This window comes from Trifolium pratense, linkage group LG3, assembly GCF_020283565.1.
Source record: "Trifolium pratense cultivar HEN17-A07 linkage group LG3, ARS_RC_1.1, whole genome shotgun sequence".
Classification (NCBI taxonomy): domain Eukaryota; kingdom Viridiplantae; phylum Streptophyta; class Magnoliopsida; order Fabales; family Fabaceae; genus Trifolium; species Trifolium pratense.
Genome location: NC_060061.1, coordinates 41174886 through 41194209, shown reverse-complemented (window position 1 = coordinate 41194209; position 19324 = coordinate 41174886). Strand labels below are relative to the sequence as shown.

Sequence of the window (19324 nt, the reverse complement as noted above, 5' to 3'; positions counted from 1 at the left end):
ATTAAGTAGTAGTACTTGAAGAAACACACAAAAGCAACACCACACACACAGGCGCAATGATTCTTCCTTTTCGATCGTGATTCCTTGTCATATTTTGTTTCCCTCTCACTAGTCTCTATTACTCCATTTTGCTTGATACTAGTCTCTCGATTATTTTATTCGCCGATTTTGGTTTCATATTTTTTTAGTGACATAATCTTATTACAAAAAGTATGAAATATCTATCTATGGCCAAAGCATCTTTTATTATAAGATTATGGTTGTAAATAATACTTGAAATTAGTTGTAAGTTAAGTTGTATAAAAAATGAAATCATCAAAAAGATGATTGATTGAGTAGTAGTTAATTGGGGGTGGTGGTTACATCAGTGTTATGGTGGTGGTTGACTGGTTGTAGAGGTGGTGGCTGGTGACAATGACTGTACACACAGTGAGAAGTTTAGACGTGGGTGAGGTCTTTATACTATTTAACGAAATATAATATTATATTATTAATGAATTCAGACGTGGGTGGGGTCTTTGCATTTGCAAGCACGTGAGAATTGCCGGCAGCACGCTCGTAAACTACAAATTCGCGTTTTTCATATAAGAGGCCTTCGTAATAAATAGCAGTTCTCATCCAAAAAAACATATACAAAAATTAGTCTAAGCCAAATTCATTAGCCATTCCCTTCTTCCATTAATCATTATCATTAACAAAAACTTAACCAACAAAGCACTAAACCAAAGTCTTAAGATTCATTTCATTTCCAAACCAATTCCAAAACAATACTTAAACCAAAATCTGGTTACCAAAACACCAATCTCTTTTTTCTTCACTACCATTAACCAAAATCAACCAAAACTAACCGATAACTAACTAAAACTACCAACTGTCCGAGCCACCCGAATCTAACAACCTGCTCGAATTGGTTGCTTCCAACCCCTAGCCTATATAATCGCTCTTTACCCACAAATTCATTCATTCACTTTTTTTTTTTGCAAAAACTCGCAAAAAACAGAGATTTACACTTTGCAAATCCATTTTTTTTCATTCTATGCAAATTCCTCAACAAAATAGAAAAATCACTTAGCAAATTCCTTTTCAAAAAAGAAATTAATCTTTGTAAACTCATTGACTCTTTGCAAATTCATTCACCGAAACAGAAAATTCTTCACACCAAGAAGCAACAATATAACCAGCAACAGAATTGATCGAAGAATAAAGGAGAAAAAAAAATGTTTCACATTACTTGAGCTGGTTTTTCTGATTAGGTCAACCGGTTGAAATTAAAAGTTAAAGAAATTAAAGAGCAACTCATACTTTATTGCTTAGTGGTTCAAGTCATTTCTTTTATTATTGTAGTAGTAATAATAATAATTCTTAGCCTAAATTAAATGCAATTGTTGCTAAAAAAATTTAAACGCAATTCTGATTTCTTTTATAATAATTTTCACGAGATATTCTTATATGGTTACATGATCAAATAAATTTCATTTAATCACACTCACAAAAAAGATTATATTATTTAATAACTTAAAAATAAATATTATTTAATTATTTTTTAAAATACTTATTTTATTTTTTGTGAGTATGACCAAATAAATATTATTCATTTTTTTTTTATTTACTATGTATTTTAATTTTTTTAATCGATTCACATTCGGATCTCAATTCTCAAGTCTAAACTCTCAATCAAGCATGGTCGCGGTGTTTTGATCACATCGGAAAAGGGAAGAAAAAAAAAGTTAAAGTGAAAAATAAAATAAAAATCACAAATAATAATACAGAGTACAGATACACGATGATACGCATTGCGTGAACGTCATCATCATACCTTGGATTCGATGGCGTCTTCCTCCGGCACCGGAAACAAGATCCTAGCTGATTCTACTGATGAAGAACACACCGAAGTAGAAGAAGACGATGAAGAAGAAGAAACCGTAGGTTCTTAATTAACGCACAATAAATATCGAATCCAATTTTGATTTTGATTTCACTTTACAACTGATTTTACATGCGCTGATTTTTTCTCTGTTGATTTTGCAGCTCGAGCATTTTGATGATTTCACGCTTGCATCTTCGTGGGAACGGTGTGTGTGATGTTTCTGCGTTTTTCTCGATTCACATTGTTGTGTTCTTCTGTTTGTTTTGAATTTAGTTTTGATTAAATTAGTTCATAATTTGAATTTATATTTTATGAAATTAATTTAATCTGAGTTTTATTTTTGTTGTTAATCGTGTTTTTTAAATAGAGACTGTTATAGGCTCTGGATGTCTGTGATTTTCCTTATTGCATTGCTGTGCTCTTCAGTTTATTTTGAACTTGCTTTGATTACATTAGTTTAGTTTATATGGAATTAGTTCATAATTTGACTTTATTTTGTACGAAATTAATTTAATCCGAGTTTTATTTTTGTTGTTTTGGTTTTTTATTTATAGGTTTATTTCTGAAATAGAGGGGGTTTGTCGGCTATGGATGTCTGATGGTCCGAAGAATTTACTAGTAAGCATTTAAATTCTTGAAATTTGGCATAATTGGAATGCTGATGCTGTCAATTCTTACTGTAAAATTTTAAACATGCTTGATTTTGATGCGGTTTCTTGACTTGTATTTTTGTTGCACTTTTATTAAGCATGACATTGTGTTGGTGGAAATAGTAGGGCGTGTTTGTTGTTTCCGGAGTTACTTTTTGTCCCTGATGAAACATGAAAAATAATAGTTTTTCGTTTTGGACTTGAATGAACATCCTCTGTTACTTTGTTCTAGGTAAAAGGTGCGGTTCTCTTGGAGGATTCTGGTAATTTGTACAAGGTGACATCTGAGACGAAGTATGCGTTGAAAACTTACTGCATGGAGTATTATTTTGAGGCCAACCCTGCTGGTACTTTATATTCTGGGTAGAAAATGATTAGTTGGTTGAGGTTTGGATTCAGATTTTTTATTTTATATTTAACCTATCTTTGCATATAGATGACGCAGGCAAGCCTGCGAATTGGAAATTTGATTTGCACGATCTGCAGTTATGTTTCGGCGTTAAGGAGTTTTTGGTATGCTTTAGTGTTTTGTTTTGACTTTCACCTAAATTAGATCGATTTCTGTAAAGATAACGAAACACTTATATCATGTATATCATTAGGTGATTGCTCCTCAGAGTGCAAGTGGCGTGGTTCTTGATGCGCCAGAGGCTAGCAAGTTGTTGAGCGCCGTTGCGATTGCTTTGTCAAATTGTTCAAGGTAAATATTGTTCGTTGTTTATGGATAGAACAAAATGAAACTGTATATTCAAGATTACCATTTTCTCATAACTTTGGCTTCAAAGTTTGTGGCCAGCATTTGTTCCAGTTCACGATCCTTCTCGGAAAGCATACATTGGAATTCAGAACATGGGCACTGTATTCACTAGAAGGTTTGAAGGAGATCGAATTGGGAGTCAGGTTCCAATAAAACTTATGCATCTGGAGGGGTTGTACGAGTTATTTGTATCTAAGTTTGTGAGTTCCTGTCCCTAGTTGTTTGATTTAATCTTCATTTTATTTTCTGGGGTTGGATTACTTACATTTTGTGATATTCCCTTGTTGCTTTGTGCTTCCATTCTTTGCTTTCTTTTACAAAACGGATGCAATAGTGCTATGATACAATTACCAGTTTGTCTTACCTTACCTCTCCCCCCATGGAAGGGGCATCTTGAGATGTTAAGAGCCAGCTGTTCTTCTATATAAAATTTTGACTTCTTGTCTGCACTGTCATGTAAACTTCTGCCTCTAATAATTAATTTTCATTTGATACTGAAGGCATACTCCACGTTGGATCTATCTGTTCATAATTTCAAAGTCCGAATTGCAATGAAACTAACGTTCAGAACGCTTCCCTTTGATGAGGATTATATGAAAGACTTTGATGCTAAATTTACCAATTCTGGAGAAAATCTTACGGGTGAAACATCCAATGGGACACAGTGGGATGATGATTGTTCTTGGAGTGAGTGGTATTCTGCAGAAGATCCTGTTAAAGGTAATTGTTATAATAAAGGAATTTGTTGCTAAAAGTAGCTTTAGGTAATTGGGTGCTTGCTTCAATGCTTTCATTAGACAGTACAAGGAAATTCCTTATAAATTTATGTGTATATGTTTTATGTATTCGGGCATGTAGAAGACTAGTTTGGGATGCGCCATTGTTTACAAAGAATGGAAAATGGGGTTTCGTTTAGCTCCTTTAAATAGAATGTGAATTTTATGAATTTTTTGTCTTTGGTATTCATTATACGATATTAACTCTGTAAGATTAAAATACACCTGCCCTCCCCAAAATAAAACCGAAGTTGAGGTAGTTATTTTGAAAGTTTATATTATAAAACGCTTCCTCTCTCAACTTGGGTTAACCATGAAACTGCTGAATATTAACATTAATGGCACACATGTCATTCACGTCATCTTTCCTTTCTTCTGTTTTATCCCTTGAAAACTGAGAGACGAGCCTTAGTTCATGTTACCGGTAGCATGTGTTTTATTGTATTATACAAGCAACATAAAGCCATGCTAACAGCACCTATCATAACTCATAATGCAGACAGATGGAACAAAATAAAGTCATTCACTAAATTGTCTATTTCCTAATATAAATAAGACTAGAGGAATAAGTAGTGATACTTACAAATTAACAAAAAGGGTATCTTTCCATAATGATCCATCTGAATATAAGAACTTACATTTGGGACTTACCAAGTGAAAAGCAACAACAGCTGGAGTCTTTTCTAACTAGGTAGGGTCGACTGCATAAAACAGTAACATAATATCTTATTGTAAATTATGTCTAATAACAGATCATTTAAAATTAGATCCTTCTCAATGGTCTTTTTTGATCTTCCATATTAATAGATAGATATTGTCGCTTTTTTCTAATAAATATTAATTTATGGGCTCCTAATATTCTTTGCTACAATTACTGCAATGCAAGTGTGCAAACTGCAAAAAAAATGGTACAAGAGTTGAATTGAAAACACAAAGGTGACTTAATTTGTTTTAGGCTTGCTGGACCAAAACTAGCTGAGAGGTAGGGGAAGCAACCAATATAACTTCCATTATATATCTTTAGAAATACTGAATAATTAAGTATCTACTACCATTTAATAACAGTCTTTATCTACTTTGTCCATTCTGTATGTCTAGCCTTTCAGACAGCCCTTAATTCCTTTACTTTCATTTGTCTCTTTGAGAGCTTTGTTTAATGACTTGGGACATTTTTGGTGATTTCGGATTTTGGTTTTTAATTAATAAAAGCAACCAATATAACTTCCATTATATATCTTTAGAAATACTGAATAATTAAGTATCTACTACCATTTAATAACAGTCTATATCTACTTTGTCCATTCTGTATGTCTAGCCTTTCAGACAGACCTTAATTCCTTTACTTTCATTGGTCTCTTTGAGAGCTTTGTTTAATGACTTGGGACATTTTTGGTGATTTCGGATTTTGGTTTTTAATTAATAAAAGCTATGTCTAGCCTTTCAGACAGACCTTAATTCCTTTACTTTCATTTGTCTCTTTGAGAGCTTTGTTTAATGACTTGGGACATTTTTGGTGTTTTCGGATTTTGGTTTTTAATTAATAATAATAAAAGCTCTCCAAGCTTTGCTGTTTGCATGTATCTTTCTAATTTCAATCCCAATTCCGTTTAATTTATGCATAGGTTGCATGCAGGTTTTGAACTGACGACAATATGGTCAGAGAAGATGGTTGAAAGTTCTATGGAAATGGCTGAACTGGAAAATGCTTCACCTCATGAAGCTGAGAAGTGGTTGATCGCTCTAAGGTTTACTTTAAACATTAAGTTTTAACCCCAGTAGAATTGAAACCAAACTTGATGACTCGTTGTTATTGTTTATGTTTGTAATGATTGTCTGCCGCTTGAAGTATATGATTATTATCGGGTTCAGTATGTGGTTTACATCACTGGTCAATTTATAACTACATGTTACCAAGATATTTCATTTTCATCAGTGTCATACTGAATGTATGTAACACTTGTAATGGTTACGTAGGTTATAATCTACTTAATTGCCATCCTTTCATTTCCTCTTTTAAAGCATTTACCGAGGGCCCTTGTGTAATAGCATGATTTTAAAAATGAATCATTATTTTAATTGTAGAAAAAATAAATAAATTCAGTTTGTGATTTATTTCAGATGCAATTACTATGAAAACTCGTAACCAAGTTTGGCTTTTTATGTTTCTTAATTTTATTGTTATACATATAGACCTGAAGGTTCTAAAGAGAGTCGGATTGGATTTGCATCCCAGTTGCATTATCTTGTTGATGCATTGCAAGTGTCATTCGAGGCACATTTTATAGAAGATTTTGTTTCAGGTTCAAATTTGATTTGGTGCATTATATAGTAAATTTCATTTATTCGTGCAGCCTTTATAATTCATAGTTAGTATAGCTATTCAATTTTGGTATAGTATTCATTGTTTTCCTTGTTTTGGCTTGTAGCAGCTGAAAATCCAGGTTCCGATAATCTGAAATCCTCAATGGTTATACCTTCACCGACCGTTAGAGATCGTGTGCTGAAAGAACTGTTTATTGAAGGTACATAGATCTTCGGCCTCTTATATTTTGTCTTCGATTGGGTGTATGGTTAGTACTGATTGTTTATTATTCATTAGAGTCTACTCTTACAGTTACATCCTATATCTGGTCAACAAATCTGTCACATGGACAGTGGAAAAATAGCACTGGTGTCTTAGGGTACCAAAGGGCGAAATGAAATATAAATGATTTTGGTTTGAGGCACTAAAGATTGAAACGTAAATTATTTTGGACAGTGGAAAAATAGCATTGGTTGAATATTTGATAAGTACGTAGGCAGATATCGTTCATTGGGTGATTGGTTACTCTTTAGAATTTAGGTTGAGCTTAATTCAATCCTAAAAAACTGGCTTGTAAGGTGAAAGGTGTTCACTTGTAATTTTTTTTTTCAAGCTATATCACACCCAATATGGGACTCTCAAGTCTCAATACACCATTTTCACCCTTAGTAGCGGATATTTGGAACGTGACCAAGTGGTTTGATAATGAGTGGTGGCACAATAGATCTACGATAGGCTTTAACACAATATCAGAATTTGGGTTGGGTCTAACTCAACTCTACAAAACCAACTTGTAAGGTGAATGCTGCCTACTACTTATAAATATTTTTGAGGCCATATCACATCAATGTGGGACTCTCAATCAACATTTATTTATTTCAGACACACCTTACCAAATTCGCTGAATCACCTTTTCAAGTCGCAACATGGGACACATTCTAGTATGTGGCACACTTTTGTTTCAGTTCATCAGGAACATACGTTGGGACATAACCAGTGAATCACATTCCGACAGCCCAAATTTAGGTATTTTCATTTTAGTGTTGCTGTTAATCTCAGAAAACAGAGCCTGTGTTCTCTCCAATACAATTTCTTGTTCTATTTAATCCTGTAACTGACCCACTATTCACCCGGAGTCAAGCAACTCAATTCAGTCTCGGAATTAGAGTTCAAACCTTATGTATTCAACTAGCCAAATTTAAAACCCGGCTGTTTTAGCCAAATTTCCATCACATTAGCCTATCAGTTAAATTATAACGAGATCCAACCCTTAACCTTAAGAGAGAATTCGAACCCAAGTTCACTAACATGTTAAATGTACAACTAGATCTCTGCGTTGTGCTAGGGTGGATTAGAATGGTAGTTGGAAGTTTTCCAAAGAACTATGGATCAGTAGTAATTCGGCACTCTTCCACACGTTTTATAGATATTGTTTATATTCTAATTTTTATTTGATTTTTCAATTATATTATTATTAAGGCTTAATTGCACATTTGGTCCTTATGTTTATTTTAGGTTTCAAATTGGTCCCTTATGTTTATTTTGTTTCAAATTGGTCCCTTATGTTTTAAAAGATTCAAGTTGGTCCCTCAAGTTTTTATAATTTGAATTAGTTAGTGCTATAAAGGTGACTAAATAGGGACTAACTAATTCAAATTTTTGAAACTTGAGGGACTAACTTGAAACGTTTAAAACATAAGGGACTGATGACAGTCAATTATATGATGTATTTAGTACTATTGTAGAGTAGTTTTAGTAGCAATTGAAGACCAAATACAAGCAAATACCTAAAGTTACGAAGTTACTTGTCCAAGAATCAAGAAAAGTGGAAAATGCATGAAAAAGGGCTAAAAAGGAAGAAACTGAAGAATCCATCGCACCACGATAGATGACCATCATAGCACGATGAGAAGGCGGTTAAAATATTATAGAAAATCAATCCATTGTAGCACGATGGATCGTATCGTGGCCACGATAAGATATTTGTGAAGCACCGTGGGCACGATGGATACGATGCACAAGATGGAAAAATGAAGAAATACCACATCGCACCAAAAACGCGATAACTGGAGCTACGAGTATCGGATCGAGTCATGTGACCATGCGTTGGAAAGCCAAGACAAAGAGCTACAACTTTCGTGTTGAAGCAAAAATCTAATTCAGGACGCTATCGTGGCTACGATGGGATACATCGTGGCCACGATGAAGGGAAAACTTGGCCACCAAGTCTGCGTGCTAATCAAGCAAAGAAATACACACATCGTAGCTACGATGGCTACGATGGAAAAAGCCCAAATCCACTAAAAACTATAAATAGAGCTCTCCTCCTTCACAATTATTCATTCAGAAGTTTAGAGAACTATAAGCTCTCTAAGGAGCAAAGGAGGAGGAGCAAGGAGGGCCAAGGAGCTCTCAAGAGAGGGAGACTCTCCCCACCATAGGGAGACAAAACTTTGTCCGCAAGGAATCGAGGTTATTTTTATGCATGTTTTCTTTATTGTTCAATATGCTTAATAGTAGCTAAGTCCCTTTAGGTTAGGGCAAGTAGATGAACTCCCCTAGGAATGCTTGAGAACATGTAATCTGGTTACTTCCAAGTTTATATATAAATTGTTATTCATTTATTATCTGTCAGTATTTGTATTTATCGTTTTATACACTTTCATATATGAATGACCACATATACGGTTAGTAACTAGGGCCGAAGTGGATACCGTGACACATCTAAGGCTTCAGAAACAAAGGGATACTATAACCCACTTACATGAGACCATTAAATTCAGTATCTGCGGTGAGGTTAGAGATTAAGAATTACACATAGCTAAATTCTGTACTGATATTAGGGAACCAATTATGCTAGAGAACTTGTTAAATTAGGAACCTCTAAAGGTAAGGATGGCCATTAAAGGCTGAACTTGTTAAGGTAAGGACAAGAAATAACGAAGGCTAAACCTAGTTTGATTGATTCACCCTAGACAGATTACAATAGAAGTAAGTATAGTTATACTAGGCTTACTTTAATACAAATTAATCTCCAGATAATACGTCAATAGTGAGCAGATATAGTGCCAGTTACCAAGCAGAAATAGGGGAGGAATTCGAAAGCACTTAACCTAATATTATCATCTTGAACTCTTTCTTTTATCTTTAGTCTTGTACTATCTAACTCTGTCTCAAAACCTTTTTCAAACAAACAAAGCGAAAGCAAAACTATCCTAATTCCTAACCGAAACTGGTAGCTTTGACACAATCCCTGTTGAGATGATTACTTACTACTTTATTACTTGGTAGCGATTCTGTACACTTGCAGACGTCACCAACTTAAAACTTTTAAAACATAAAGGACCAACTTAAAACCTAAAATAAACATACGGGACCAAATGTGCAATTAAGCCTATTATTAATATTAAAATATTTAACGATATTATATATATAGATATAATTTTTTTGAAATTATTAATATTACATTTTAATGAGTTTATCATATTAATAGGGTATTTTAAATTATTCTATTTTAAATTATTAATATTATATTTTTTAAAATATTCTTTGTTGATATTATTATTGTTATGCTATATATGTATGTGTCTGATATTTTCTAAAATTTATATTGGGAGTGTACCAGTTAATATTTCAAAAATATACCACTAACTCAAATATATTCCTAAATAGCGCTCGCATTGGTTTCCGAGAAGTGAACATTAGGTACCATATAACTCCAGAAAGAACAATTATGAGTTCTATTTTCATGTTCTTGAAAGGAAATTTTTCCCTTGTCTCGCATGTAAATCAAAATAAATTGGGGAATAATTCTAACAATTTTAAAACCTTTTCCTTTATCACATGTAAAACTTAAGGTCTGGTTTATACCTGCTTAGTCAATAATTTCGAATTTCAAGTTTCTTTGGCATTCCTAGCAAGACAGAGGCTGATATATTTTGCTGGTTAGAATTCAGTTTCTATGTTTTACATTATTTTTCTTTAATCAGTGATGTAATCTCTGCAGGTGTACAGTTCTCAGATTTTTCTGATGGGGGAGATAAGACTCCGCGAGCTGTAAAAGGCGCACCTCTTGAATCTCTCTTTGCACAATTTTGTTTACATTCTCTTTGGTTTGGCAACTGCAATATACGTGGTATTTACCATAAGTAATTAGGGTTTTTTATTCTGTAACCTAAACCTAGAGTATGAACGAACTGATCATCTATGTGAAATTGATTTTCTTAGACACCACATTTGTATTGTATATTTATCATTTATATCATTTATTTTGTTCTCTTGTCAGCTATTTCTGTGCTGTGGATAGAGTTTGTTCGAGAGGTTAGGTGGTGTTGGGAAGAATCACAACCATTACCTAGGATGCCACCTCACGGATCAATTGACCTTACGACTTGTTTGATTAATCAGAAACTTCAGATGGTAATTTAATTGTCTTGAAAGGATATTTACTAAAATTTAATTTTTTGTGTTTTCTAGAACATTTTTTTACCCACTTTTTAGCTAAAAGAAAAAAAAAAAAATTCTTGACTCACTTTTCTTTCATTCTGGAATGACTTGTATTCTTTTTTCATTAGTGTATTGAATACAGTTATACAGATATGTTGTTGAGAATTTTGTCATGTAATTTCTCCTACCTTTGATATCTTGATCTTTATATACTGAAGAATACATAATGAGTGGTGATACCATTTTTTGCTTTGTTATTCAGCTTGCAATATGTATTGAGAGGAAGTGTCAGCTGAATGAAGATTATCAAGATTGTATTGGAAGTGTTGATCATATAGATTCTATGTCTGAGGTCACATACCCTTTTTAACTTTTATTTTCAGTGATTAGGTCGATTGGTGTATTTTTGTATTATTATTGTAAGCTGCTGGTCTTATTCGAATTGCAGGAAGAAAGTGTGATTGGGGATGACGTGTTGAATATACAGCCGCCCAGTGAGAATATTTCTGGGAAAGTTGACAGGTGAACTTAGCAAGTGAGAACCTGCTCGGTTGTTATAAATTATCTTAAATCTAGCTGCTTAGTGCTTATTAGATAACAGCTGCCTCTCTTATGATTATTTCTTCCATTACCATGTTACCTATTACTTCCATTCTTAGTTGTTGAATCAAATTTCTATAGTTTCTCACTAAATATGGGTTGAGTCTAACTCAAACCCAAGAGTTAGCTCTTGGACCAATGGATGCCCATCACTTATAACCACTATCACTAGTCGATATGAGATCTCAACATCCCTCCTCACGCCTATGACTAGACATCTAGAGGTGGATTTTCCCGGACTAGACACTGGTAAGTGACCCAATCGGTTGGCCCAACAACATATATAGTATATGCTTTGATACCATACCATCTAATAGGTACCAGAGAGGATAAATGAAATATATTGATGCTGAACATAAATTCTCTCACAATAGTGAATGAACTTTCACTTCTCTATAATATTGGAAACAAAAACAGCAATTGACTAAGAAACAAAAATGTAATACAGCAATGCTCCATATGGAGTGATAATAGAAATAAGAAAATAGGATAAACCCTTTTCTGAGGAAGAACTCGCTTCTTCACTCAAGCTAGCCCGAAATTCCTTTCACAATTTTCATGTTCCCTTCTCTGTTACTTTCCCTTTCCTTATATTCGTCATTCTCCATCTTATTCCCTTTCATGGGCCCATCACCTTATTAAATATGGACTGGGCCTAACTCAACCCCAAAAGCTAGCTCTTGGCTGTCAGGGCTGCCCACCACTTCTAACCACTAATTTACCAAATTTAGTTTTATAGTATTTAAAAATTATAAATTTAGTGTATTCACTGAGTTAATGATCGGTCCAGTTTCAAAAACATTGCTTCTGATTCTGAATATATAGTTGCTTCTTTGGTCCCATTGCTCTATTCATTTAATCAAATTTGGAAATAACAGAATTTAGGCATGTTGTCTTAAACAACAGGCTTTTGATTTTGGTACCCAATATAATCAAACGGATATGTTGCAGGTTTGCATGATGCATACCAAATGAGGCATTATTATCTGATATGCCAGTATGCCTTTTATCTCTTTTGCCAAATTTTCCAAAAATCATCTGTACCTGTTGCACCCTCCATTTTATGTTGTTCTTGCATTGTTCTGCTATTAAGAATATTAATTGAATTTGCACTTCAAGTTACAAATTTGTACCACGTTCTTGGAAACGTTTTGAGTGTTTTCTAGCAGACATGATATTGATGTCTAATTTTCAACCGCTAATAATTTACACTGTTCTAATGAAAACTCACTGTTAACAGAAAGCCTGAAGATGCGGACCTGTTTAATGACAAAAAATCTTCAGATTTTAGTCGGAGAGGTTCAGCTGGTATTGTTGATTCTATGATGCTTCTCAAGTCACATCAAAGTATGCATGCCCCATACACACAGGTTTCTCCAAGATCCAGGCACCATTTAGCCTTGTCATAATGTAGTACATTGCCATCAACGTTGCAAAGTATAATGCTTTTGATCTTGTTTTATGCTACAGGAACCACCTCTTATGACAGAAGACATGCACGAAGAGAGGATGCAAGCTGTTGAAGCCTTTGGTGATTCATTTGTAAGCTCAAACTTATATGCAATGCATATATATATGCATATATATATATATATATATATATATATATATATATATATATATATATATATATATATATATATATATATATATTGACTATTGACTATTGAAGCTTAGAGCCTTAAAGACCACATAGACCTCTTATATACATTTCACATAGGGGGCTGAAAGGAATTAGATCAAGCAGTTAATTGATATTAAATTTCAAGATTTAATCAGTATTGCAGTGGTATAGGTTCAGTTATATAGCCTCTTAAAGTTAGTTACCAACCAACTTCAGCCAATCTATTGACACAGGCATTGGTGTAAAGTGGTAGGAATTATCCGTGCCTGTGATGCCGTAGCCACTCAATTTCTTGGCATATAATATAAAATAATAGTTTGCACACTTGAGTGGTTGCCTTACATGACCATTGGGTTAACATTTTGTACTATAGGTATAATTACAAGTTTACAATGCTGTTTGCCTGTTTCATAAAATGTGGTTTTACTTTGCTTGAAGAAGGATGATGTCTTTCATTCCCTATTTTTGAACTTAATATGTTCATTCGATCCTTTTTCCACCAACCATTTTTTTCTAATCTACCTGCATATACAAAGTTATCATCCTCCCCTTGTAATTAACTACAATTCTCAGTGATACGTGGAAGTGAAACTGTTGTTGTCGTCGATATTGTAGCTTTGTAAATGTTTATAGAAAGTATCATTGGTTATCATGGATTGGATATTGTTCCACATACATATAAACTCTTTGGGCTTTATTACAGTTTTGGTCCCCCCCCCACCCCCCACCCACACACACACACACACACTTTAACACACTCATGAAATTGGCCCCTCTATTTTAAAATCCCCCAGTTTTGGTCCCTTCCATAGATTTTTGAACTAAAAAATGGCGACGTGTCATATGATTTGATGGTGTAGAATGATCAACACCTATGAAATTACAAGAAACCCCCCTAAAAACTTCAGTTTCAACTTAAAAAATTATTCATTTTTGTAATATGAAATGCAAATAAAATAATCCACCTGAATGATTCTACACCTTCAGGTCGTGAGAAATGTCATTTAAAATATGCCATCATTTTTAAGCCAAAACATCCGAGGGAGGGACCAATTCTGCGGGTGAGTGAAAATAGGGGGCCAAAACTGCTATTAAGCCAATTCATTGGATAGTTTAAACCTCATTAACTCTTGGGGCTGACTAAGTGAAATGAAGACTAAACCGTGGAATTTCTCATATATAGATATAGTGCTATGTTTATGTTAGATCCACTCTATATATCAGTACTATAAGTAAGTCTGGTCCCAAGGTTGATGAAAATGCAAGGACACTCTGAAATAAACAACATGAAATTCAATTATGATTACAGAAAGAATGTTTATTTTGTGACTAAATAGCCTTCTTCTTCCTTGAACATTTTGAAGCTTCTTTTTCATATGAATTTGGTTGATTATTGCATACATCGCTTGTGAATTTTGAACTCTAACAAAATTTGCAGTTGAGTTATATGTGTTCCATTTCATATATTGCACCTTTTGTCTACAGAATTTTTCTGCTCAGCTGGAAAAGGATATCCTAACTTCAGGTAAAAAACTTGTAATGTTTTGTAATCACGCCATATAATTATTAATCATATTCCTAGTTCCTTTTTTATGAGATAATCTTGTCGATTTTGATTTATGGAAGCAGGTGTTTTAGATGTTAAAAAGATAATGTATATACTCATACATTTACAAAATGATCACACATCACGATGCTCTCTAATTGGTGTTGGTATACCGACACCAGTAACTAAATGGAATGATACCATACAGACCAAAATATTAGGAAAAGCAGACATTTGATTATAGTTTCTATTTTAACATGTAATTTATGTTAATTTTTGTAGGAGAAACTGATTAAGTACAAATTGTTTATAAATAATATATGAAATTCTAAGGGCATAGTCTGCATAATGAAACTTTTAATCCAAAAGTGAAGTTTTTGTGAGATGAAACTCATGGAATATATACATAATAAACTCTTCGTTTCACCCTTCTTTGTATTTTTCCCCCTTTTATGCTTCATAGTTTTTTTTTTTTTTTTAAAGAAACTTTATGCTTCATAGTTAATAGTGCTTCATAAAAAATGTCTTTGGTGCTATCAGATATGTCGGCATTTAAAGCAGCAAATCCAGATGCTATTTTTGAAGACTTTATTAGGTGGCATTCACCTGGAGATTGGGAAGCAGATGATGATCCCGCGAGCAGTGGATCAACATCATCCAATGATCTTGACATCAATAAGTCGAAAGATAGTTGGCCTCCACGTGGGAGGCTTTCCAAGAGAATGTCGGAGCACGGAAATTTGTGGAGAAAGATTTGGAATAGCTCACCTGCTCTTCCTGCTTCAGAACAGAAGCCTCTTCTTGATCCAAATAGAGAGGGAGAAAAAGTGAGTCTTTTTAAAGAATTTTTCTTTTCTTTTTTGTTGTGTAACAGATTGTGTGATTGCTATAATAAAAATTACCGACAACGAGGGAAGTGGTTTTTACTTTTTAGTAGGACTGAATGCATCCAATTGTAGTAGTCAAATTCTTGTGTCCATCAAACTAATATCTATCAAATGAAATTTCTACTGTTATTGAAAGGAAAAGGACACTTTTGTGCGTATTTGGGTTTCTTGAGAGAATCTAATATTTATATTTTCAATTTTCCAGGTTCTTCATTATCTTGAAACCTTAAAACCACATCAATTGCTTGAACAAATGGTGTCTACTTCCTTCAGAGCGGCAGCCGACACGCTAAGTCAAACTAGTTATGGAGAACTGAAACAGATGGAAACTAAGATTCAACAACTTTATCCAACCATGGCATCTGCTTTGAGGCCTCTACAAGGTATCTAATTATTCTTTAATTTCACTCATGTAAAAAGAATAATTTTTAACTCATTTCCATTTTGTTGCAGTAAATCGATTGTCTGCTGACAGTGAGACTATTGAAGACTTCAGACGACTGTGTGTTGTTTTTGAACATGTTGAAAAATTACTGACCGTTGCAGCTTCTCTTCATCGGAAGCTTATACGAGCACCACGCCTCTCAAGAGAAATTTTTAATGATTACTACAACTTTTATATTCCAACAATGGGAACAAGCTTGATAGAAGAGGTTGTTGAAAAGGTAAAATAATACTTTTTAACTCAAAGCAACTTGTTGATTTGATAATATTCCACAGAAAGTCTTCCTTACCATTTTAATGACATATGCATTCATCTATCTTTCTTCCATAGGAATTTGACAAGAAACAAGAAGTAAGGGAGCATGAAAGGGAAGTATTGTCAAATATGTTTGTTCCTCCCACTGCAAACCAGTCTTGGAGAAAGGTTTTGAGCATGGGCAATCTTCTCAATGGCCACGAACCAATCCTCAGGGAGATTATTTTTTCGCTGCGCGATAGAGTGAGTGGTAATCACTATGCAGCTCGTAGTGGTAGTGTTTCTCAACAAGAAATTGAAACTTACAGAATGTATATATGTGGAACATCTAATGACCTGCGTGTAGCACTTTCTGTTGTCTCCTGTGATTAATTTTCTGTTAATATTTTTAAGGAATCAGTTACATTGCATTTGGTCTATAATCAAACCGTTGGCTAAGAGAAAAAGGTGCATGCACCATCACTTGTTTTACACTTATCTACAATAAAAATTAGCATTTTCCTAGAAATTATATAGAAGTCAAGGTTGTCAAAATTGCGCAAAATCGCCCGTAAAAAATTGTATGGAAGTAGTCTTCTATGATACGACGACGATTTTTTATTGAATATCACAATATCTTGGCACTAAATACTAAATAGCACTACCAATCTTAATAATATATTTGGATCCTGGAAAATTAATCATTCAAAGGGGTAGTGCTACCCATCTTAATCCTACTTTTTATTTATTTATTATGTGTTCCATCTCATATATAAAAAAAAAAACTTAAAAAATAGGATTACTGACTATCATAAACAAAATATACGTTAGCAAGTTTTTCTTTTTTTTTTTTTTTTTACAGAAATTTGTAATAATAATAAGGATAGATGAAATTTTTCTTTTATTTCATGTTTATAATATCTTAACTTGAAATGCTTCAGCAAATTTTTGTAGCAAAGTTTTTAAAAAATATTATAAATATGAATACAAAAACTCATAAGAAATTTGAAGTGTACACATGAATTGACTTAAAAGCATATACTTAAAATTGTGATGAAAAATATTTGAGAGATTAAAATTTGCTTCAATTTTTTAAAGAGACTAAAATTGAAGTATAATATATTTATAAGGATTAAAAATTTACTTAATACATAAAAATATAACCATAGTAATAATATATGGGATATGCTAGTGTCCCTTGTTAATCATAGAAAAAAGGAAATCTTACTACCAAAAAAAGGAAATTAAAAACGAAATTAATTTTAAGAAAATGACTTTTTACATTTTTAAGGTATTGGAAGCATAAATTCTAAAAATGTTCTTATTAATATGTTTAACTAGTACCTCAAGGTTGAGGGTGTGGGAGGAGGAGATGTTGAGGTAGTGTGAGTCTTTACTTTCTAACATTTCCCTGCATGCACATTCTTCAAACAAGTGGCAGTGGCAACTAGACCCTGATGACTGATACAGGTTACACTGTCAGGGGAGCCTATCAGCTCTTGACTGCTCATGTTTCGGTTACTCTAGACGACGCAGAGAATCTTATTTGGCACACTCAGGTTCCTTTGAAGGTCTTCATCTTCGCATGACGTTTATTGCCTGACAGGTTGCCAACAAAAGCAAATCTGATCACTCGTGGCATAGTATCTACCGCAGCTCCTCTTTGTGTTACTGGATGTGGGGAGGCTGAGACGACCCGTCATTTATTCATTTCTTGCAGCACATTTGGTTCTCTTTGGATACTAGTTCACTCATGGATTGGCGTTTCTTTAGTGGGTTCCACTTCTATACGGGATCATTTTGTTCAGTTTACATATTCAGCAGGAGGTTCCCGAGCGCGCCGATCGTTTTTGCAGCTCATTTGGCTTGTCTACACTTGGGTTGTGTGGATGGAAAGAAATCACAGATTGTTTAGAGGCTCAAGAAGTGCTCCTCATCAATTGTTGGATAAGATCAAACTTTTTTCCTACAGGTTGTTGAAGCCGACGAGTGTTACGTTAGTTTCAAACTACCATAGCTGGTGGTCTAATCCTTTACTTTGTTTGAGCCTTGTATGATTTTCTTTCTGTTTCCTTTTAGTGACTCGTTGTAAACTTTGGTAGTCTATCTCGGTACATCTTGTGCTGAGGAGACTGTTTTAGTTAATACATATCTCATTTTGCCTTGTTAAAAAAAACCTCGAGAGCACTATTTAGCATTTTTTATAATAGATTAGTTTAGTAAGAGTAGCTCAAAATTCGAACCACAATTTTCCCACACCCCACACTTAAAAGTGTGTGACTCTAACCACTAAACTACTTTTTTTTTTCCTTCTAGAAATTGACTTTCGAAAAAAAAATTATATATCCGATAAAAAAATTGACTTTTGAAGTCTATTAAAAAAAATTATATATTCAATAAAAACTCATCTTTTGAAGATTAATTTTTATTTGAATATATCATTTTTTTTCAAAAATTTATCTTTCAAAAGTCTATTTTTATATATAATAATTAAAAAGTCAATTAATAAAAAAAATAGTTTAGTGGTTAAAGTCCCACACTTTTAAGTGTGGAGGTGTGGGAACTCGGTTTGCAGTTTGCTATCTAGAAGGCAAACTCTTTGTTTTCATGATTTGTTTTCATCTAGGGGGCACAGACATTGAGTTTGAGTATAAAATATAGTCACTCGCGATGTTAGAGTGCGAACTAAAACACAGTTCGATATTTAGAGTGCGAACTCAATTTACAATTTTTTTTTTGTTTTTGGTGAATTGAACTCAATTTACACTTTAACTAGTGTGCACCTTATAAAAATATGGTCACTATCTTATATCATATATTTTATTTTTGCCGCCGGAGCAATTGCGACATTATCGACCAATATCACATACCATAAACATAGCTATCCTGAATTGTTACTTTATTCGATATGACCAAGTTTACATTTATACTTGCAATAAACATATATCAAGGCTACAAGAGTTGATAAGTTTGACAAAAAATAAAAAATTAGGTGTATGAATGATTCACACTTTAACTTGCGAACTGTGTTTCATTCAAAGTTATTTCATGGGAGATGAGAGAAAGATGAAGAAGACAAAAAGAAATTGATTTTTATAAGGTTCTCATTCTAGAAAGCGAACTCAGTTTACAGTTTGTTATCTAGAAATCAAACTTTTCCCCCCAATTTTTGCTATTTACACACTCACTT

At 33.5% G+C, this 19324-nt stretch overlaps 1 protein-coding gene across 3 annotated transcripts; it reads left to right on the top strand.

Annotated features, from left to right (window-relative positions):
- Positions 1-1582: 1582 nt before the first annotated feature.
- Positions 1583-16689, top strand: LOC123912693 (rab3 GTPase-activating protein catalytic subunit). 3 transcript variants are annotated; one of them, XM_045963245.1, is made up of 22 exons: positions 1583-1922; positions 2029-2072; positions 2422-2485; positions 2750-2864; positions 2954-3030; positions 3120-3217; positions 3303-3474; positions 3775-3994; positions 5684-5795; positions 6241-6350; positions 6477-6572; positions 10359-10487; positions 10638-10771; positions 11061-11150; positions 11247-11320; positions 12639-12768; positions 12869-12940; positions 14508-14547; positions 15109-15395; positions 15661-15838; positions 15909-16120; positions 16231-16689. In XM_045963245.1, exons 1-22 carry the CDS (start codon positions 1827-1829, stop codon positions 16525-16527), a joined length of 2847 nt encoding a protein of 948 aa, XP_045819201.1. In that variant the 5' UTR covers positions 1583-1826; the 3' UTR covers positions 16528-16689. The 3 variants fall into 3 exon arrangements, with proteins under 3 accessions (XP_045819201.1, XP_045819202.1, XP_045819204.1); XM_045963246.1 differs by having other exon boundaries at positions 1611-1922; positions 6480-6572; XM_045963248.1 differs by lacking the exons at positions 1583-1922; positions 2029-2072; positions 2422-2485; positions 2750-2864; positions 2954-3030 and having other exon boundaries at positions 3121-3217; positions 3314-3474.
- Positions 16690-19324: the final 2635 nt, after the last annotated feature.

What these genes read in the sequence shown, in the direction of transcription:
- LOC123912693 (XM_045963245.1), top strand. Translation starts at nt 1,827, where the DNA reads ATGGCGTCTTCCTCCGGCACCGGAAACAAGATCCTAGCTGATTCTACT. An exon ending in AGTTATTTGTATCTAAGTTT is followed by an intron (nt 3,475 to 3,774) that starts GTGAGTTCCTGT and finishes TTGATACTGAAG; the next exon opens with GCATACTCCACGTTGGATCT. An exon ending in TGCAGAAGATCCTGTTAAAG is followed by an intron (nt 3,995 to 5,683) that starts GTAATTGTTATA and finishes GGTTGCATGCAG; the next exon opens with GTTTTGAACTGACGACAATA.